At 36.5% G+C, this 23,751-nt stretch overlaps 1 protein-coding gene across 1 annotated transcript in view; it reads right to left on the minus strand.

The window, feature by feature from the left end:
• FBN2 (fibrillin 2) overlaps positions 1 to 23,751 on the minus strand; it is a 219,281-nt gene that overhangs the window by 34,669 nt on the left and 160,861 nt on the right. The window contains exons 32-43 of the mRNA XM_047778547.1: positions 22,457 to 22,579; positions 19,909 to 20,031; positions 17,827 to 17,952; positions 12,200 to 12,322; positions 11,523 to 11,645; positions 9,014 to 9,175; positions 7,949 to 8,017; positions 7,417 to 7,542; positions 5,938 to 6,063; positions 4,975 to 5,127; positions 1,114 to 1,182; positions 120 to 245 (exon numbers count right to left, since the gene is read on the minus strand). Coding sequence (XP_047634503.1) covers positions 120 to 245; positions 1,114 to 1,182; positions 4,975 to 5,127; positions 5,938 to 6,063; positions 7,417 to 7,542; positions 7,949 to 8,017; positions 9,014 to 9,175; positions 11,523 to 11,645; positions 12,200 to 12,322; positions 17,827 to 17,952; positions 19,909 to 20,031; positions 22,457 to 22,579 — 1,449 coding nt within the window. The remainder of the gene's footprint in view (positions 1 to 119; positions 246 to 1,113; positions 1,183 to 4,974; positions 5,128 to 5,937; positions 6,064 to 7,416; positions 7,543 to 7,948; positions 8,018 to 9,013; positions 9,176 to 11,522; positions 11,646 to 12,199; positions 12,323 to 17,826; positions 17,953 to 19,908; positions 20,032 to 22,456; positions 22,580 to 23,751) is intronic.

The raw sequence follows: 23,751 nt of genomic DNA on the forward strand, positions 1-23,751 counted from the left end.
CATTTAACTAATTTAGCGATCACTTCCTGAATGCTGCAGAAGAAACAGTAAAAATCAGAAAAAAAGACTAAGAATCAGTTATAATGGTTTGGGATGAGGGCATACATCATTCAGATTACCTTCACAGACCAGGAGCAGGTCATTGTAACTGAATCCTGTAGGGCATTCACAGCGGAAACTGCCAATCTGGTTAATGCACACACCATTTGCACAAATGCCTGGAATCTCTTTACATTCATCAATGTCTGTAATTGAACAGATTTGATCATAGATACAGGGTTCTGCTTAATTACCATAAAACCTTGAATAATGATACACATACAGTGGAGTGAAAACACACACTCAGTGTCACAAAAATCAACTATGCCAGTATGAATGATTTTGTGGTTTATGAAAACATATAGATCATAAAATATTATTTCCTTTAAGCAGTGATGAAAAAAATGAAGTATCTGATCAAATATACTAAGTGATTTTAGTGTTAATATAGCAAAAGAACTTATTAGGGAGTCAAAGCTTCCTCTTAAGTTATAAGACAGGCTCCCCTAATTGCTGTTATTTACTTGATAAAACAAGCTATGTTTTTCTTAATTTTGTATCTTTGGTTATATAAACATTGATAATGGACACTTAAAATTATATTGTTTATTTAATCGTTGAAGAAATAGAATGTGCAACAGAAAGTACACACAGAAGGAAACGATTTATATAATTAACAATTATGCAAATTCATAAATAGGTTGGTAAAAGGCATACTTTAAAAAGACACCTAAAACTTGAATATATACTTACAAAAACAGCAATTAGATGTTAAAAAGGGATTAGTTACAATCATGTAATACAATATTCATGATGAGGAAAACTCAAGTTTTAGCTTGATGTATTTGAAATCTTGAGATAGTCATATGACTATCATAACTCAATCACCAGACTGCTGATGGACCAATCCCACTGCTAACACTTGGTTAGAGTCATAAACATGTTATGTCTCTCTTAACTAAATTAGATTGAAATCCAGACTATTATACTTGATGGTGCTTCGTACTTTAAAAACTGGACAAATTTTTACAAAATGCTACATGTATGTATTAAACAGAATCTAGGAAAACTCACCAACAGCTTTTCCAGTGTGAATGTCAAAGGTGAATCCAGGAATATTTCCACATATTGTTTTAAAGTCAGCTTTAAAAATATAAACAAAGCAAATGGGCTCTTAAAATGCTCAAACTCCTTCAAAATAGCATTTTACATTGTATTACTTTTCACTGACAGATATATTTTATGTTGTTCACAAAACATTTTAATTTCAACTATATTTATTTGATAACAAGGCCAGCTTCTGCAAGGAATGAACTAGCATTTTAAAAAATCATCATTACCATAGGAATTCCCTCATGGCCCAGTGGATGAAGGATCTGACGTTGTCACTCTTATGGCTCTGGTGAGAGTTGTGGTGCGAGTTCGATCCCTGGCCAAGGAACTTCTGCATGCCTCAGATGTGGCCAAAAAGAAAAAATAAAATCATTATTATTATTATCATTGGTGTTGTTATCATCATTAACCTTTTACCACTCTGATACTAGAAGATAAATAAATTATTATGAGATTCAAAATATCTACTTTAGGTTTTTAAATTCTTTTTGTTTGTATTTTGTTTTCTTCTTATGGCCACACCTGTGGCATATGGAAGTTCCCAGGCTAGGGCCACAGCAACTGCCAGATCTGAGTCTGATCTGAGGCCTGTGCCATAGCTTGCAGCAACGCCAGATCTTTCATCCACTGAGCGAGGCCAGGGATCAAACCTGCATCCTCCTGGATACTAGTCGGGTTCTTAACTTGCTGACCCACAATGGGAACTCTGCCATTTGAATTCTTTTTCTTTTGATATCCAGAGCTTTAAAAATGATCCAATTTATGCAGACTGAAATACCAAGTAAGTGTACAAACTTAAAAATGGATTAGAAATGCATGAAAGCATAGTCATGCAAAAATAATTTTTCAGTGGTGAAACATGTTAACAATGAATAATGAATGAGACATGAATTATGCTTTTTTTTCACAAAAACGTCTATTTGTTGGAATGTGAAATTTGAGGCATTCCAAATTTGAGGCAAAAACAATGCATTGTAGAATAAAATAGAAACCATAAGAGTCACTCCTACACATGGTTCATCAAACTAATAGAAACTTAAGAATTAAATAGAATTAAATGAATAGAAACTTAAGAATTAAATTAAGAATTTAATTTTTAGGAAGCAGAATTCTTCTGATGCCCACTGCTACATATATGAATAAAACTCTTGAAAACTGCATCAGGTAAGCACATGCTTCATGTGATACTCCAAGTGCTATGTGGGGAAGGATTTGTCTATTTCATCCATCAATATTCACCAAACTTCTAGAACATACAGAGAAGCACAACAGATGTTCAATTTAATGGCTTCTAATTGCCTGGCAATGTGAAAATTGTAATTTGTATACATTTTCTCATTTGATCATCCTATGGATGATCTCATATGGATCATAACTATATCCATATGAATTAGTTCCTGTTCTTATTTACCTATTATCCCTATTTAATATATGAGAAATCAGTTTCAGAAAGGATAAATAATCTACGTAAGGTCAGACAATAAGTGGCAGAACTTTGATTTAAATACAGGCCAGTCTATCAAACCTAAGCCCTTTGCTTCCTCTCACATAAAAAAAGGTAATATTTAACACTCCCCAAACCAGTGATTTTCAATCTCTAACTGGTGGAGTTTTTAAATTGCAGGACTGTAACAATGCTCCTATTTGTTTTTTTTTTTTTTTTGGAAAGAAACTACAGAAAAATGGGGTTAAGAAAATCCATCTGCACTAAAGCAATCTTACGAAAGAAGGACAAAGCTGGAGGTATTATGGTTTCTGATTTCAAACTATACTACACAGTCATCAAACCAGCATGGAACTGGTACAAAAACAAATACATAAATCAGTAGAACAGAATAGAGAGCCCAGGCATAAACCCACACTTATATAATAAATTAATTTATGACATAAGAGCCCAGAATTTACACTGGAGAAAAGATAGTCTCTTCAATAAATGATGCTGGGAAAACTGGACAGCCACATACAAAAGACTGAAACTGGCTACTTTCTTACATCACATGCAAAAATAAACTTAGAATAGATTAAAGACTTAAGTGTAAAACTGGAAACCATAAAACTTTTAGGAGAAAACATAGGCAGTAGGCTCTTTGACATTGGTCTTAGCAATACTTTTTCAATCTGCCTTCTCAGACAAGGGCAAGAAAAGCAAAAATAAACAAATGGCTACATCAAACTAAAATGCTAAAACACTAATTCAAAAAGACACTCTAATTCCTATGTTCACTGAAGCATTCCTTATAAAACATCCCAAGATATGGAAGCAGTCTAAGTGTCCATTGATAGATGAATGGATAAACAAGATGTGGTACATTGTATGTATATATACAGATACATAAATACACACAATGGAATATTCCTCAGCTGGCAAAAAGAATGAAATTTTGCCATTCTCAACAACATGGATGAATCTAGAGGGCATTTTGCTAAGTGAAATAAGTGACACAGAGAAAGACAAATAATGTATGATTTAACTTGTATGTGGAGTCTAAAAAAGAAAAGCAAAGGAAAAACAAACAAACAAACAGAATCATGGTTACAAAGAATAAATTGGTGTTGCCAGGGAGGAGGGGAGTCACGGGTTGGGCAAAATAGATGTAGGGGATTAAGAGGTACAAATTTCTAGCTATCAAATAAATAAACCACAGGAAAGTAATGTACAGCATAAGGAATACAGTTGATAATATTGTAATATAATAACTATAATATAATAATAACATATTTATAATGTTATAATGACATAATAATAATAACATTTGTATGGAGTCAGATGGCTATTATACTTTTTATGGAAATCAATTTGTCATGTATATAACTGTCAAATCACTGTTGTAATACTGAAAACAGTATAATGTTTCAATTACAAAGATGAAAAAAAGAGAAAACCCATCTGCACACTGAATTCAAGCCACTGAGAAAGATCCCACATGTCACTTTTCACATCTCCTTAATTTCATTTCATCATCACATTAAAAGAAATATTTTAATACATATTTAAATATTTTAAATACATACACCATATTGTATTTGTATCAAACACACAATCAGTGTTTTTTATTTGTCCTATTGGTTCAACTCTTAGTAACTACAACTATTAAGAGTAACCAATTATCAGGTCATAAAAAAACCTGAGTGGAAAGCAATTTTAAAAAGATTTATTTTTTGCTCTTGTCTCTACTATTTTTCAGTCTTTCTTTCAAAAGAATTTGTACTTTGAGAAAAATCTTATCAGGTAAAGACCATTTCTACACTCTGCTTAAAAATTTCCAGTAAGTTCAAGGGAAAGGATGCATAAGGAAAACTTTGATACTAAGTTGCCTTTATGTAAAGTTTGCTCCTCAAATCCACTTTCCGTATATTTTCCAAGACTAAACTAAAAGATACTGAACTTGATGGACTTTATTTTTATTTTTTTGAACTTGATGGACTTAAAATCACCACAAATTTTAAGATCAAAATAGGATACCTTCTAAATATAGCACAAGGACCCATTGTAGTTGCTCAATAAATACTTGTTTCATGAAGAAAAGAATAATTAAGCAGCATGGTTTAAGATAATGAGTTTAAATGAGTGTAATAAGTTTTAACTCTTTGGCAATGGGGCTTATTTTTAGGATCTGGATTTCTACTCCACAGATATTTCAGAAGTTAGAGTTTGCATCCCTCCCCAAGAGGGCTGCTTAAGAAATTGAGCCATATGAGCTTTTGGGTGTTTATAGAACTGAGTCTGTCTGATTTTAGTACTCATTTGCTCTTACTCTCTTGTCACATAAATGCTTGTGTCACTGACTCAGCCTTCAGTAGAAGCAGGGGCTGAACGCTTACCTGTTCCTGGTGTTGGGCATGGTTCACAGGGCTTGTTCCAGGCTTTGCCAACATTATATGTGCAGCAGCACATCCTCTTTGTCACATTAAAAGGCAACTCATTCTCACAAGTGGTTCCATTATAGCTTCGGTAGCAGAAGCTTTTTCTCATGTCTACATATAGAAAAATAAATATACCAACTAATCGTATCAGCAAGGAGCTCGTAACAAAACTCATTCACCTGGAGACACAAGATTTTCTCAATTAACTGAAAAATTTCATTGTCATTTGTAGGTATTTTATTTATTTCATTTAAAATTTCTTTTTAAAATTATAGTTGATTTACAATGTCCTGTCAATTCCCACTGCACAGCAAAGTGATGCAGTCATACATTTATATACATTCTTTTTTTACATTATCCTCCATCATGATCCGTCACAAGCGACTGACACAGTTCCCTGTGCTCTTCATCAGGATCTCATTGCTTATCTACTTGAAGGTATTTTAAAGTAATTCTTTAACATGAACACAAGTCATCTTTAGATAAGCATCCTTCCTGTTTTTAAAGACGGGGTTTCACTTATAATTTTCTTGGGGAATAAGGTTAATCGATATTTCTCTATTCAAGAGAACTTATTGAATTTAAAAAGTATAACCTATTAAATTTTAAATGTTCTCTCATTTTTAAAATTACGTTCACTTTACATGAATGGAAAATAAAATTATTTAAGAATACATAATTATAAATTTGATGAAATTTTCCAACTGAGACTCATGTTTTACAACATGCCAAAATCTGTAGCCAAAGTTCAAAAATATGATGCAGGCTCAGATGTTTATAAGACTTTGAAACACTTCACTCTTCATAAAGATTTAACTTCCAAACTTTCTGAATAAAAATTTTGAGACATAAGTATCTGAGGGATAACTGTTGGCCAGGAAGCCAACTGTGACCTAATTAAGCTCAGAGACCTTTACCTACCCATGCAGTTGTGGCCTCCATTGACCTGCATGTATTCAGGTGGGCAAATGCAGGTGTAATTTCCCAGAGTGTTGTAGCAGGTCCCAGGTCCACACACACCAGGATGTGCAAAACACTCATCAATATCTAGAGTATGCAAGAATACCCATTAATTAGTATTTTTCCCATGAATTTACACAATTTTTATAAAATTTCTTTCCTTATTTATATAAAATTTAGAATTTAAAGCAATTACATAGAAAAATACCCCAAAATACTCACTTAGATGACATAATATGCCTTTTTTCTAAAAAATAAAAATCTAACATTCAAAAATGAAAATGATCAAAAGAAATTATTCCAAAGTGGCAAAAAAAAACTTAAATGGCACCTATATTTTTAAATTGAAATTTCATATTCTTCGACTGGAGTTGCTTTAAAGCAACTTTTATGTCAACAAATTTTAGTGCTAATTTTAAGCTGCATGAAGTCAAAGCCTTTTTCTTTATAGCTCCATTCAAATTAGCAACCGTTCAGAGATTCTAGAAGTAGCACAGCTGCTGGTTATTCTCCTTATTAAATCACATTTCTTCCAGATGCATTTATCTAACATGTTCCAAAAGAAATATTATAATGGAAACAATTACGGTACATGTTTAATGTTCATTTTTAGAAGCATTTATTCATTCATTTCCATAAATAAATACTGAGATTCTACTGTAAGCTAGAACTTAGAGCTATTAAGATGAATTAGATGTGGACCTTGCCTCAAGAAGCTCCCGGTCTAGTGGGGAGATGGGCCCTTAAAAGGATGACTACATTGCCATATGGGAGTGGGGGCTGGAAGCAAGAAAGGCATCTGCATAACCTTTGGATTGCTTCATACTATGTGGCCCAACATTTAAAAGTTACTAAAAACGTTAACCTAACAGTCACATTCAAACTTACCTATTTTCTGTATATAAAATATCATCAGTATTTGAACTAAAAACTTTTTGGAAGAGTTGCCATTGTGGCACAGCAGTAATGACCCAACTAGTATCCACGAAGATACGGGTTCAGTCCCTGGCCTGGCTCATTGTGCTAAGGATCCAGTGTTTCCGTGAGCCACAGTGTAGGTCACAGACAAGGCTTGGATTCCACGTTGCTATGACTGTGGCATAGGCTGGTAGCTGCAGCACTGATTCAACCCCTAGCCTGGGAACTTCTATATGCCACAGGTCCAGCCACAAAAAGCAAAAAAATAAAATAATAAAATAAAAAATAAATAAAATAACTTTTTGGGTACTGAATGTCTTCATACTACTCCGGCTCTCCCCATTAATCTCTAAATTATTTTTTGTCATGCAATTGGGGAGTGTTGATATGAAAAGAAAAAAGCTGTGAACAAATTTTAACAGATCCTTTGACAAAATCTGAAGATGGATCCTTTTCTCCAGGCCTGACCAGTAATTTTGTTTTAAATAGCACTAATAGTTTTCAGGTATTAATTTATCTCACCTTCACAGATGCGGGTTTCCTCGCTGAGGTAGTAGCCTTGGGGGCACTCACACTGGAAGCTACCAAAAGTATTGATACAGTTTCCACCCTGGCAGAGACCTGGTAACTCCTGGCATTCATCAATATCTGCAGAAGGAGAGACAGCTCAGATACCATCACAGAGCTTTCAAAGGTGTGAGCCTGAAGACTTCTATGCATCCACGTGAATGCACACTTCCATGGTAGGTTTATTCTGACCATGGATTTTCTTGGCTTTGTCATGGAACTTTGCCACAACCTGAGTAATTAAGGCAAATTGGGGCTGATTAAGGTTGGGCATTTGGACAGAGTTTCTCTGCAGAACAATCACACATCAGATTACTGCAATGGATCAAATCTTTCTCATTTACAAATGGTTAGTCAGCATCCTGGTATTTGTTCATCTGTTCTTTTGCAAAACCCTCTCTGCTCCACACCAACCTTCCCACCAGCTTTTCTTTAAAGTAAACTCTTTACCTTGTTTAAACCCAGTGACAATTAGAGGAATGCTCACCTTCTAAGATGATTGTTATGGGGTTAGGTCTGAAGCCTTCACCTCCAGGACACAATGTGTAATATTCAGCTACAAAACAAAGGAAAAGAAGAAATGTGATACCTGTGTCCACAAGGCTGAGACAATGAAAAAGCATTTAGCAACTGCCAGGCTCAAAGTACACATCCTAAGGGGTGTATCTACATTTTCTTTAGTGCCCTTTCAAATATCTTTAGAAGTACATTACATTTTACTTGGAATAAGATCATTACTTCATAAATTATATAGTAAGTAGAATAATGACAACACCCATCTGTTTTTCATTAAAGAAAAAACTTAGGAGTTCCCGTTGTGGCACAGTGGTTAACGAATCCCACTAGGAACCATGAGGCTGTGGGTTCGATCCCTGCCCTTGCTCAGTAGGTTAACGATCTGGTGTTGCCGTCAGCTGTGGTGTAGGTTGCAGACATGGCTCAGATCCTGCATTGCTGGGGCTCTGGTGCAGGCTGGCGGCTATAGTTCTGATTCAGCCCCTAGCCTGGGAACCTCCATATGCCGAGGGAGCGGCCCGAGAAATGGCAAAAAGACAAAAAACAAAACAAAACAAAAAAAACTTATTTTCAGACAATTTATATCACAACTATTTTGGCTATTAAATAAGAACTCAAAGACTCAACAATTCAAAAGTTTCATCTATGTCTTTACCAGAACATCCGTTTCAATTTAAGACATGATATGACTGACTTGAGGAATTCACACATCTATGAACCTGAACTAAAACAACTTCAGACAAGAACTAGGAAAGGCCTTTATCTGTGATACCAGGAAAAATTGATACTATCACTCATCTATATTGGATTGTGGTTAAAAATTGCCTTTTCTTTTTCTCATACCAAGAAAAACAACAGAAGAGAGGAATTCAAGTTCCTTTTATATGAAACACTCTTGGCTGGTTTCAGCACAGTCACTGGCAGGAGCACAGAGTTTTGGCCCTCACTATCTCCCAGTTCCCAGCACCAGAAGAAAGGCAGCTAGTCCTCAGCTACCAGAGTGCGTTTCCTTCCTCTCCTTCAGTTCCATACTTACTGCTATTGACAGGGGGGCAGGTCTCGCAGGGGTTCCCCCAGGCCTTCCCTAGGGAGCAGCAGCAGGAGGAGCGGCTGACGCCCACCCCAATCTCAGTATTGCAGGACAGACTTCCATCTCCCCGAGGACCAAACTTCAGGTAGCAGTTGCCCACGCGGTTGTCTGCAGGGCAACACAGGAGCTTGAAATCACCCTTGTCATAGTGAGAATGAATGTCTTTTCAAAGGAAGGTCCCTCAAATGATAAAATTCAAATCCTGTACATTCACCCTCAACATAAAATAATCTCTTGCTTTAAACCCTTTCAAGATTCAGTTGTTGGAATTAAGTAAATTATGACACTTTGCTGTTTTTAAGAAATCCATAAAGATCACAGACTAAACAAGATACTAAGCAATTACTCATCTGGGACATTCTGAACCTTTAATTGTATGAATGCAAAAAGTACTTCTTATAATCAGTCTATTTACTGAGTTTCTCAGTAATGGAAATAAGAGTCCAGGATAAGTTAATTTAAGGCAATGTATTCTATGACGGATATATTGATAACCCTGTCTCCTTCCCATCATCTCCATTCTTCCATGATTGTTTTACCTTGCACACTGAGCTTTGCAAGTCTGGGGAAAGCCAGTCTGTAACAGCTTTAGAGAGGATATTTAAGCCATCAAAAATCTCAGACTTTTCTTGTCTCTATCTACAATTACCATCTAGATCACCTCCTTCATTCCGTGACTTTTAAATACTATCAAATCTATGGTTCCATCTTTTACCTCTCCCCTGAACTCTAGACCTTCTGCTAACTAGTATGTAATTTATCCTCTTAAAATATCTACTAAGAGGTTTTTTTTTTAAGTTAATATGTCTAAAATCAAACTCTTGAAACCTTTTCCTCTGCACATAAAACCTGCCCCAGTCTCCTCCCAGGTTTCTGCATTTTCAATAAATAGAAACTCCAAATTTTTTTAGATATTCAGGTCCTAAACCTTGGAGTCAAACCCTGACTCCTTACTACCATCCTTTATGCAGTCCAGTAATGAAGTCTGTCAACTCTACCTTCAAAATATGTCTCTAATCTGATGACTCACCCCTGCTTCCAACATCACTACAACTTGAGTTCAAGCACCATCATTCCTCATCTGGACTACTGCACTGGTTTCCTAACTCATCTCTTGACTTCAATCCTTGACCCAACTACAGTCTATTTTTCTGACCACAGCCAGAGTCATCCTTAAGAAGCATTACCTTAGGTCAGGCCACTTCCAATGGCTTCCATCCCAGAGTAAATCTAAAGTACTTACTACAATCTACCAAGTAGTTTTCATCCATAGCTGCATATTAAAATCACTTGCGTAGCTTACTATTATTTTACTTTTTTTCTTATTCTTGTGTCTTTGCTGCTATATCTTAGGTGCAGATAGGAATTAGTTCTGCTCTTATTAGGCTTGTATTCATTCATCCTTCCTCTTTCCCTCCCATTCTCTCTTATCCTTATTTTTCATTCTCATTCCTCACCACCCAACCATATGAATGTGTTTAATATTACTCTTTTTGGTTCATGTTCCTAAAAGATTCGTATTTTTGTTTTTATGTGCACATTTTAAATTTCCATCAATGGTATTCTGTCATATATCTGGTTCTGTTCTTATAACAGTCTGCTAACTCCATAGTGTCCAACTGCCCATCTTTTTAAATCTATCCACTCTTCAAGAAAAGTTTCTGAATTCTTGGCACCACCAATAATGAGGCACTGAACACCTTTACTCAGTATCTCTGTATGGGCCTGAGAGTTACTTTTGTTGATATCTAGAGCCAAGAGAGGAACTGAGGGTTCAGAGTTTATATACTCTTAGCCTTTAGTACCAGGAAAACATTCGCTGTTACCTGCCGTCTGCATTTGATGAACCTTCTAAAATTTGTACATTTGTAAGTCACTTTGAAAATAATTTCCAGAAGAAAAAGGCATAAACTACCTATTAGAAATTTTAGTAAGAACTTAATCATAGCTAACTCAAATTTTATTCTGTATTTTCTTGGATTTGAGGATACATGTATCTGATATGGTCCTATAAATGTCATTAACTGCTTGCCTATCAGCTGTCATGCATGAACTTGAAACATATTCATTTTATAAAAACTGATTCCACATTTTGAACACATCTGTCCTGGCCAATGCATTGGTTAAGGAGCCAGGCAACTTGGGACACTGCCTCGGCTCTGCCATTTGCAAGCTTTGAGACCTTGAACAAATTACTGTACCCCTAGGGCCCTGGTTTCCAAGTCTGTGAGAGGAGGATATGGAAGCAAATGTCTCAAAAATTCCTGTTTCAAAATACAACTTGAAAGATAGGCAAGATAAAAGTGACCATATCTTTTGGTAATCTAGAGTTTAAAGCAAAGGACTACTATTTTGTTTTCAAGTTAATTGTAGCAAATACTCATCACAGTTCATTACCAAAGAGTATGGGCTTTAACTCCATGTAATTTGTTTGTTTCATATAGCTTTTACTCACCAACACAACCCACACCAGTGGGATTCAGCTGGAAATCGGGTGGACAGTTACACTCGTAACGACCAGGAGTATTGACGCATAGGCCGTTCACACAGTTTATAGGATCTGCACACTCATCAATATCTAGGAAAAATATTTAAAATATCCACATTTAACATCTTTGCTTTCCTTGTGCATACTGCCATTCCAAAGAATTTGGTGGAATTTTTGCAAGTCAGTAAACTAAAAATCTTCAGGAGGGACTCAGCACAATAAAATAAATATTAAATCCTTGTAAATATCTAAAGTAGTTTCCATAGATCAATCACACAGTATATTCATGATGATATCATTTAGTATCCTTAATAAATCAATAATAATTAAATGTTGGACCTCTGAAGCAGAGAATCATATCACTGTTTGCTCAATTAAACTTACATATGTATATATGTACATTTATATGGACATAGATGTAATAAATATATACAAAGAACTAATTTACTAGTTTCAAGTTAGACATTTAATAGTAAGTTGTTTATATTAAAATAGATCAATTCTATAGTTAAAAATAAATATATCAGAATGTTACATAACCCAAGGCATAGGAGGCTAAGTTAAAAACTTGAGGAACTTCTATACCTTGTACAAAATATTCATTTCAACTAAATAACACAATTAAGCCCTTAACTGGGCTGTACCTGTGCAGTTCCCTCCTGTTCTGTCCAGTTCATAACCATCATCACAAATACAATGAAACATTCCAGGCAAATTATTACAGGTTCCAAAGACACAAATATTCTGGAAGGAGCATTCATCAATATCTGAAGATTAAAAACAATAGTGATCTTTTATTAACAAAGACATTTTGATTTACTGTACGACATTAATGATTTCTTCTATTTAAGCAGGTGTTGTTATGTAGTAAAAAATTTTCTTTTTGACTAGGGAGGTCATGTAAATGGCAAGCAGCTAATGTTCATCTATGAGACAGATATAAAAGAATATTATTTTATTAACAGTTTTATAACTCTTTTGGGTTATAAAATACTTAAACTAGAAAGAATTGGCTTAGGGCATAAAATTAAAAAAAGTTACATATTAATATGTTAAAAGGAATGAGACTGTAAAACATTAAAGGTAAAAAATTCAGAGAGTCTAATAATTAAGTGAAAACAGCAAATATTTAATACATATCTATAATATACAGACTATACAGCATAATATTTAAAATATTAAATAGATATTTAAAGTTATTTAGGTTTAACTTTTTAAAGTTTCTCTTTTTATTCTGTAATCTGATGTGTTTAGTCAGTTAGAAACAGGGAAAGAATTTTTTTCCTAGTAGTGTACAATAGGATCAACCATTACCCCACATTCCTCCAAATTTCATTAGACTATCTCTATTGGACTGAACTCATAAATTTAGTTTATGAAACTCTTCCATGAAGCTTTAGCTCAAAGTAAATAAATGAGAAGCTATTACTCATTCATATGAAAATGAAGGCACATGTGTGCCTGTACAGCTGTAGAAATAGTCTGTATTTCTACTCCTAGGAAGAGGATGGACATTTCTGTACACAAACTACCTCATATTCTGAGAATGCAGACCAAGCGTGTCATTTTAAGCTAGACTAGACAAGTCATTCTAAAACGCTGTCTTGAGACATGTAAGTGCAAAAGAGTCTTTTGGTCATGATAGTTAATGTGTTTCAACTACCTTAAATTTAAAGTCTGGTGCAAACTATTTAGAAATTCAACTGATGTGTAAAGTTGTCTTTTCTTGTCTTGTGTGGCAATAAGAAGTTTTTTTTTTGTATCAATGAGTAAAGACTCATTAAGCTAGTTTATAAGTTATTGTATTAACCTATAAATGGAAATGGAATTGTAGCATCAGTGTTTTGAGTATGCATTTTACTTTTAAAGAACTTTAATAGAAATAAGTTCCACTTCAATAATGTAATCATTGTGTAAAATCAGGTATTGTAAAAGACTACTGCTTGTTTTTATAAAATTGATGCATTTTCAGAAATTCAAACAATACAGGAAAGTATTATTAGGGAACAGAAAACATAGAAAACAACATAAAAAATAAGACGGTGAAATCAAAAATTAATCAAAATCCTACCCTAAATTATCATTACCGTTGGATGAACACTATTCCAAATAGTTTTCACTGCATACTCGCAGAGTGAAGCTGAAAAAATTTCTCTGCATCAGACCAATCTCTCATTATCTCAACAGTTACTAAAATGTTTTATTATTGTTAAAAATTGATGAAAAACTAACACTTTATCATCTTTTGGCTTTACATTAAAATTGAACTTTTAGGAGTTCCCCTCGTGGCACAGTGGTTAATGAATCCGACTAAGAACCATGAGGTTGCGGGTTCGGTCCCTGCCCTTGCTCAGTAGGTTAACGATCCGGCGTTGCCGTGAGCTGTGGTGTAGGTTGCAGACGCGGCTCGGATCCCGAGTTGCTGTGGCTCTGGCGTAGGCCGGTGGCTAGAGCTCCGATTCGACCCCTAGCCTGGGAACCTCCATATGCCTCAGGAGCGGCCCAATAAACAAGAAATAGCAACGACAACAACAACAACAACAAAAAAAAAGACAAAAAAAAATTGAACTTTTAGAGAGCATTAGTGGATTCCATACACTGAATGATTAAAAACTAGCATCTATGTGTTTCTAAATCATTTTTGTTATTGATATTATTTTCACTTTCTAAACATTCACGACATTTACTATTATCTCTACAGCATTTAGTACTAATTCTTTAAAGGGATCAATAATGTTTCTATAGCCACTTTTTCACTGATTTCCTTATTGGCTGTGTTTTATCACTATTACATTGTGGGTTTTTTGTTTTTTTTTCCCCCCCAAAAAGGGAGGGTGTTTTCTATCTGAATTATTTCATGTGTCTGGATGCCTCTATCATCTTTATAATTAACTTTGAGGTACAATATTCTTGTCATATGTGTCCTTAGGACTCTGAAGGCATCGTAGAATTGTTCAGCACTGAATATTTTTTGTTCATGACTTGCCCTTTCTATTTGGAGTCAGAAAAGTCTTTCTCTATGACTTAAACTGACAGATGCAATGAGGCTAAAAATTTGTCCTATGATTTACCTCCTCTGTATATGAAATTTTTCCTTTTTCTTTGTTGGCCATGCCTGTAGCACACGGACGTTCCCAGTCCAGGGATCAAACCCACACCACAGCACTGACAAGGCCAGATCTTTAACCCGCTGAGTCAACATGGAGCTCCCAAATTCTTTCTTCTACTTGAGGAAATGTCTGGTTATTTAGTACTTTTTTTCTATTTCATTTGGGGAGGCTCTCCACTTCAGTAGCACCCCTGTACACTTAAATTTATGGTCTTTGTCTTTTCTTTAACACTGTTAATTCCCCCCCCCCCTTTTTTGTTCACTGTGACTATCTCACGTCCATTCTCTATGCCAGTAACTACATTTTAATCTCCTCTGTCCTTTGCTGTTTCTATTTAATATGTAATTTAATATCTCTTAGTATGCTTTATTGTTCCCCATTTTTTGTTTCCCTCGACTCTACAATATCCCTTTTCATCTTTTTGCCCTTTTTTGTTTTTATAATCGCTTTGAACTTGTTCAATCATGTTTACATTTTATTAAGGTTATTTGTGGTACAACATACCTATGGGAAATGTGCTCTTGTTCTTTGGGTTTTCTTCCATTCTGGGGTGATTCTTTAGCTGCTTTCTCTATGCTCTTTTTTGCTGTCTCCACAGAATGCATGCACGATTGCCATTGTTTCTTTTCAGTTTGCTAACACATTAGTCAGTCAGCTATGGAGTTTCTATACACAGCGGATGCTTGGACAACACGGGTTTGAACTGTGCAAGTCCATTTAGACATGGATTTTTCTCAACAGTCAATACTACAGTGTACAGGACCACTACACTCTCTGCACTTGGTTAAATGTGTGGCTGTGGAACTGAGAAGGCAGAGGAGCTGTGTACACGGAGGACTGCCTGCAAGTTATCCCCAGATAACTTTGAGGTACAATATTCCTGAGCGGAGGGCAGGCGTCCCAAACCCCACGTTATTCAAGCGCCAACTGCACTCTGGTAACGCCGTCTAACCGCTGAAACAGTTTAGAGGGAGCGTCTTCACATCCTCCCTTCTTTATCTGGGCTTGAGGAACAAGCAGGTTTCACTAAGGCTGCTTTCCTGGGCCACAAGTTTCATAAGGTGGGGGAAGAAGAGATGCGTGGAAGGGGGGACCTCCACGGGCTCTGTGGGTTCTCCGCTGACGAACCTGGCCCCGCGCTCTCTGCAGACATCGTACTAAATGGTCTATGTCTACATTTACTCTGTCTGACAGGGTCTTAACCAGTCTCCAAGGAGGTTCCTGCAGGTTTTATACTTTCCCATTTTGGTGAAAAATACTGGGACATGGCCAACTCCAGGAACTGTTTTTTTTTTTTTTTTAAACTCTGTTGACATTGTCAGAATTTGTGATGAAAGGTAGATGCTTTGTGAAAAATGCTGATAAGAGGATCAATTCAGAGGGGAATGAATTTATAATAAGATGGGAAAACACCAAGGAATTAAAAGGAGGAATTTCAGGAGAAACTGTCTAGATGTGCCAGAGCTCAAGGAAGAGAGAAGACAAAACAAGCAGAAAGAGGGAAAACCATGGAGTTAAATTTTGGGGCATCTCAAATTTGATATCTAGCTTAATAGAGCAGAGGGTCTAACTAAGGCTGAACTATAGGTATGCCATTCTCAGGAGCCTGGCAATTGGGTTTTCTTTCCATGGAAACCACTCTTTTGGGAAAGCCAACATGAGAAAGAAGTACTGAAAACAGAAACTACTTAGCATCACCGTGGGGGAGGGTCTGGGAAAAGTTTTGGAAGGGCCTAGGGCATAGATAAAGGAAAATTATGAAGGGACACTCTGTCTTACGTATAAAGGATTTATTTTGAAACTTTACGTGGGCAAATGTGTCTGGCTCCTTACTGCTAACTTGTTCTTTTCCCAACAACTCCTGTCAAGTTGATGTGGGTAATAAATCATGTGAGTCCATAACCACATTTGACTCACATTTTCTACTAATTGGCTTCAGTGCTTAGAAGGAATGAGGACTAGGAAAACACTGAAGCTCCTTCTCCAGATGTCTATGTAAAGTGGTTTACACTCTGCCCAGGCTAGCAGGTCAAAGTAGAAGCAGGAATGCTTTCAGTTTCTACTCTCATCTTTCCCAAGCCTACTCTTCATTATCTCGTTCTGATTCTCTCAAAATTGGAGGCTGTTTAGGGAAAATTCTATGATTTTTTTTTTTCAGGCACATTTTCTTTCTTTGGTCATGCTGCTAGTGGTGTGATAGAGTCAGGCTCTCCTCTGAACCACCCCATATTGAACAATTCTTGTTTGGTTGATGCTGGTGAAATGCACGTGTGTGTGTGTGTGTGTGTGTGTGTGTGTGTGTGTGTGTGCGTGCATGCATCATTTAGTGTTTCTGTTCATTTGATTAGAAATTCATTTCGGGAAAGCCTGTAATCTGGTTTCACTTTGTAATGTTTGCCCAGCAAGTAGCCTGAGTTATTTTTTTTAAGGGTGTTTCGACAAATCACTAATTTTGTTAAAACCTTATGGTGCAGTTGTTTTCAATGCTTTTCCTTTCTTTATTTACATTTTCATGTCCTCTTAAGAACACAGTGATGGCCCCAACTATACGTAATGTGAATCGAATCTCTGATTTAAAAGAAAATCCAAATACTTTTTCTTGGAAAGCTATCACACCAGTCACAGAGTCCCATTTCTTGGAAAGTGAGTGATGTCGTAACTGAGAGGAAGGAGACATGACTATTAGGCAGAAGGTGCAGTTCCTGACGAGTCCCTCAAGAGGACATCTAGTCCCAGACACACAGACAGCCGGCTAAAGCATGAAAGCAATGCCAAAAATGAGCTTCTTAGATTTTGATAAGCACATTACACAGCAGTGACTGAGGTACCTAATATGTCATATTATAAAAGCTGAATAGTTTACCCACATGTCATTCATCTAGTGATAAAAAAAGAAAAAGAAAAAAAAAGAAGAAATAGTTTATTAAAAAAATGAGCCAAACTTCCAACTGGCTCTTGGCCAGGAAAACTTCATAAGAGATGAAAGCCGCCTTCATCATTATTCATTCGGCAAAATAATCCATGCTTAAACAAATGACTTTTATATGTGCAGCATGTGCTATGTATTCTGCTTCCAGGTGGAGCTTGTTCCAGCCCTTTTTGTGGTTTCATTTGCCGTAGTTAATCCAACTTGGAAATGAGTTGGAATCCTGGTGACCCACCTTGGCAGGATCTGCTGTCTGAGGCTGGAGTGAAGCCCATCTCACACTCGCAGCGATATGCACCCGGGACGTTGAGGCACTGTCCATTCTCACAGAGATTTATGTTTTCTGCACACTCATCGACATCTGTTGAAGAAGCAAATTACATCTCTATTAAGTTCCAAATTTCGTGACACCGTTTTTCCTTGCTCTATAACTAAATCCATCTCACTGGCTTGAGTTAGTGCTCATCAACATCAAACACCTAATTATGTACACCTAAAGAAAAGTATACAACTTGATAGCAGAGCTTTTCAACCTACACCCTAACATTCAAATTTAATGTGATTAACAGGAGGAATGAGGTGTCTTTCACATTTTTCTCAGCTCTCTTTAATGGTAATTTGATGATCAGAATTATACCGACATCATTTAGCTACAACCAAGAACACTGTAATTAATCTTAAAAGGAAGTTAATTCACTTGAAAACATTATAGTATTAGAATAAACATCTCTTTCTTTCACTAGGTCAAGTATTTTTAAGCAAATTAGGGATACTAGAGGAATGAGAAAAGTTTCTTTCATGCCATTACAATCACACTAAAATGTTTTTATTTTAATTCTCCAAATGAGCATTATTTGCAGACCTTAAAGACAATTTATTTGACTCTATCAAATGGAAAAAGCAGGAATGGGCAGAACCTTATGTTTACTGAGGGCCTAATACTTGCCAGGGAGTGTGCTAGTTGCCTGACATGCATGTTTCATTTAGTTCACCAATCCCATGAGGTTTAGAAGAGGAAGAACCTGAGGCTAAGAGCAGTGGGACTGAGCTGTGGGAGGCACAGTGAGCTAATCTGTGGCTGAACCAGGGTTTGAGTACAGCTGTGTCTGAAACAAGGGCATGCTCTTGCCTTCGCACCACGGTGCAGATTCGTGCTAAGAACGATGCAGTGTCTAAGGCTGAAAAGTAATGAAGCTTTACCATTGAATAAACATGTTTTTCAGAGGCATTAGAAAAACTGTAAGTCTGTGTTTTTGATGTCAATAATTAGGAAAAAAAAAAAAAGTCTAAATTTAACTTGGGGTTTAAAGTGTGTACTGAAATTCAACCGAGAAAAACCTATCTTTCAAACTTAAAAGCATCATACTTCATGTCCAGCAAAATGATCTAATCTTTCATATGAATCTAACATAATGAGTGGATGGTTTACCCTCAAGGAATGTGGAATGAATTTACTCACATTTATTGAGCAATTATGATGCATTTTTCTAAGCCCTGTACTTTTATTATTCCACTTAATCCTTTCAATTCCATGTGATAAACTGAGAATATATTTTTTTTTGGTCTTTTTGTCTTTTTTAGGGCTGCGGCTGTGGCATATGGAGGTTCCCAGGTGAGGGGTCCAATTGGAGCTGTAGCCGCTGGCCTACGTCAGAGCCACAGCAATAAAGGATCTGAGCTGTGTCTGCAACCTACACCACAGCTCACGGCAACGCCGGATCGTTAACCCACTGAGCAAGGTCAGGGATCAAACCTGCATCCTCATGGATGCTAGTTGGGCTTGCTAACCACTGAGCCACCATGGGAACTCCTAAGATTTTGATAAATGCAATAAATAGCAGTGATTGGGTAGGTCAAAGATCATATTTTTAGAAGTTGAATAGTTTTCCCATATGTCACTCATTCAGTGATATAAGAGAAAAAGGGATATGGTATTCTTCTTACTATGATTATGATTATCACATCCATTTCCAGATGGAGAAACTAAGGCCACACAAGTTATTTACTTAAGACCACGTGGCTAATTAGCAACCTAGGCAAGCTCTACATCCAAGTCATCTGATTCAGAGCCTATGCTTTTGACCACTGTGTTAATTAATGAATAAAATGGAATGACAGTTGTTAATAATAGTACATGACAGTAAGAAATGTCATTATTTAAAAACATTCCAGGTTTTTGTATTTACTGTAAGAGGATGATATATATTCGCCCATATGTCGAATGTAGCAACAGACATAGTGATTTCAGTCTCCTTTAACTACAGTTTTCCTCCAATAAGGAAAGCCATGCTAGAACACATCTTAGGATCTCACCCACCTGAGCAGGTAAAGCCATCTCCAGTGAACCCTTCAGAGCAGGCACATCGGTAGGAGCCTGGGGTATTGACACACTGAGCATTTATGCTGCACTGGTGGGTTCCATTAGAACATTCATCCAGATCTGCATGTCAAGAGAACATATCAATAAAGTTCAGACATGAAAATGGAATATTTAAACACCCGGAACTATCTTCACCTGTCCTAATTTAAATGTATACTGGCCAAATGGAATGTGTTTTTAGTTTATCTAAAGTTTTGGTTTTAATTTTCTAAGACCTCTGACCTATGATCCAAAATGTTCATGCTACAAACATGGGCCAAAATGATTAGTTCAAGCATTTCTGAGCTATCTAATCAACTAGAATTATAATGCTTAAAAGAAAACCATGCCAGATTTCCTTCTGATTTCCACTGAAGGGTGGATCTTACCATTGGCTATCTTATCACTAAAAAAGGGGTCAACTGCTAAGACAATACTAAATTTCAGAGCAGGGAAATCACTATAGAGTTTTGAAATTCATTTTACAGATGAGGAAACCAAGATATGACTCTTGTTATACACACATCATGAAGAAAAATTACAAGGTATGCGAGAACAAGAAGGGTGTCTAATTTGGACTGTAGGAACTAGGAAACCCCTGCTGAAGAAGTAATTTTTCATTAACTTCACATTAGAAGGATGAACAAGAGTTGGCCTGCTGAACATAAGTAGGGATGGGTCTTCCTTACAGAGGGAACAGCATGTATAAAGACACTGAGCAGGAAAAGAGCTTGATATGATCAGAAGTTAGAGGAGGTCAGAGTGATAAAGCATAGTGTAGGAGATCCAGGATGATGGAAGATGAAGCAGCAGATGAGCCAGAGAGTAGGAAGATGCTGTAGGGTGCTGTAGACCATGACAAGGAAGCGGAATTTTATCCTAAATTCAACGGATTAAAATGACAATTGTGAAGAGATCAGATCCATGATTTCAAAAAATCCATCAGTTTTTTATAGAGGGAGCGAGGAAACATATGAATAGGCTGTTTCGGCAACGAGCAGAGAGAAAGAGAGAAGGACAGATTGAGAGAGAGAATGGTTGAGACCAGAGCAGGAGGATGGAGATGGAAAGGAGCAGATGAATTTGGACAGCATTCTGGAGAAGAGGCATTAGAGGCAGGCTATTTTTCAACAGCTGGCCAGGGTGTTACATGGAAAAGAAGCACAAAAAAGGGAGGCTACAAGAGAGAAAAACGGTAAACAAATGGGACTAGAAAGATGGGAATGGGGATACAACTGAAAAGTTGTGATATTAATGACAGAGAGATGGCTGGACTCGAATGGGTAGCTAGTGGACTTGATGCCATGACAGAAGTTACTTCGGAAATTTACTTAAAAACTATGATAATTTAAATTCTACATTCAGTTCATAAACATTTGACAAGAACAAAACAACTGAATGGATAATAATATATTTTCAAATTAACTGATATTACCAATAAGAGATCTCAAAGCCATCCTTTAATCTTGACTGAAGGCTTATCAAGTTTTAATGAGTAATCGTGGGGATGTCACAGTTTTGCTTGCTTTAATTTGTATTTTATTTTATTTTATTTTTTTGCTTTTTGGGGCCACTGCATAGGCAGCATATGGAAGTTCCCAGCCTAGGGGTTGTATCAGAGCTGCAGCTGCTGGCCTACGCCACAACCACAGCAACGCAGGATCCGAGCCACATCTGAAACCTACACTACAGCTCACGGTAATGCAGGATCCCTACCCCACTGAGCAAGGCCAGGGACTGAACCCGCATCCTCACAGATACTAATTGGGTTCATTACCACTGAGCCACAATGGAAATTCCTTAATTTATATCTTAAATTGACTTGGATAATTGTTATGAGTTGGAAAATGCTTTACCGTTAAGGCATGTAAAACATTGCACATATTAAGCAGCACTATGAATGACACCAAGGGCAAGATGGGTAAAATCCAGTTTCCTGTCTCAAAGTTATAAAAGACTTCTTCGACTCTGGCTCCAGAACTATAAAACCTGGATAATGGCAACTGCCTTTCTACTCTCCTTCTTCTTGGACCTCTCAGAATTCAAAACATTTAGATTTCTCTGGAAGTATAATTCTATTTGCTGTTAAGAAGCTGGTGACCGCTTACTACAGACTTATTAGGTTATCTGAAAAAAACTTTTCATTTCCTTCATTTATTTCACTGGGTTTTAAAATCCACTATTACTCTATGAAAAGGCTGGAAAAATATATTAGTCATTTTTCATCCTACAGTTGTTTGGACTCCTGGCTGCACATCAAATAATTTTTACTGAACAACAACACATTAAAAAGGAGAGGCCAAGGCATACTCTTGTAATTTGATCATTTATACCAAGGTTAAAGGAAACTCTTAGGCAGGAATTATCTTGTAACTAAAGATAGCCTTTGATTTTCAAGATAATAAATGAAAATAAGAGGCATATTCCCATTCAAGTATGTAGGTTAACGAGAGCCTCTAGGAATTTGTGTCTTAGCAGGGGTTATTTACATTTGCAAATTACTCACCAATACATTTGATGCCATTTCCAACCCAGCCTTCTCTGCAGCTACATTTGAAGCTTCCTGGGACGTTGAGACATGAGGCATGCATGTCACAGTTGTGGGCACCGATTTCACACTCATCCACATCTGAGAAACCACAGTTAATGTGAAGAAGATAAAATACAAGCAAATTAATTCTACTTCCAAGATATTTCTCTATCTAGGCAAAACTTTTAAGTAAATAATGAAATATCTAAAATCATACTGAGAAAACATTAACATCACTTTTATTTCAAATTTTTTTAGACTTCAGCAGGATTTGGAAGTTCATGTTTCAAATCAAACAAGCCCTCTCTAAAAGAAACTTCCAGCCAGCTTTGGGTAGGAATAAGATATAGCAGCTATTGCCCTCTGATAAACATGTGTGTCATCCCCACCCAGCCTGGGGGCCTTCTCCCTGCCTGGCCCCAGACAAAACTCCATGTGGAAGGCGTCAAACACTGATGCCAAGGGAAATTTGATTTCTAAAAAGAGACTCTGTCATTCTTTCCTATTAGTATTTGTTACACAGTTTCATGAAAAACAAGTCTAACTTAAAAAAATACAACAGTCATTTGCTTTTTAAATCAGTCATTTGCCATTTTAAGAATCAATACAATATTTTATAGTTTTTGAAAATTATCATTTTAATATTTATTTTTCTTCTATTCATTTGAAAACATATAAAAAGATTTGCTGGAAATGTTATCTGGAAAGTGACAGATGCTTTTTAATCAGTATATACATATTGTCTCTGTATGTGGGGGGCGTGTGTGTATATAAACTACATAGCTTTGGTTCTTCAAAGCTTTCTAGAATAGACAGAATAGTCTGTTTTATCCAGCTCAATGGTTACATCTTGAAGATGCTGAAATCTCTCTCTCTCTCTCTCTCTCTCTCTCTCTCACACACACACACCTGCTGGCTTTGTATCAACCCTGCTAGCAGTGAACAACCAGAGTACCTCTTCTTTCGCTATGTACTTTTTCCTAGAAGTGTCAGCTTAAGGCTGAGGCTATAGTTTAAGCCACTCATCACCTGTCCTCAGCAAAATACCACACAAAAGCCTTAAAATTGAGCAATAAGGAACACATGGTCCAAAGCAATGACCATCAGACTTCCGAACTCTCATTCCCCCTTTATGCAAAAGACCAAAACCATTTAGTGGCGAAAGGGAACCAGAGATAAAGTGGATGGGATAGCAAAGAAAGCAAAGAGAGGCAATTTGCTAGGGAGAAGGGAGGGTAAAAGCCAATGGGAAGAAAAGAGAGAAGATGAGA

The sequence above is a fragment of the Phacochoerus africanus genome, chromosome 4 (assembly GCF_016906955.1).
Source record: "Phacochoerus africanus isolate WHEZ1 chromosome 4, ROS_Pafr_v1, whole genome shotgun sequence".
NCBI classification, from domain to species: Eukaryota; Metazoa; Chordata; class Mammalia; order Artiodactyla; family Suidae; genus Phacochoerus; species Phacochoerus africanus.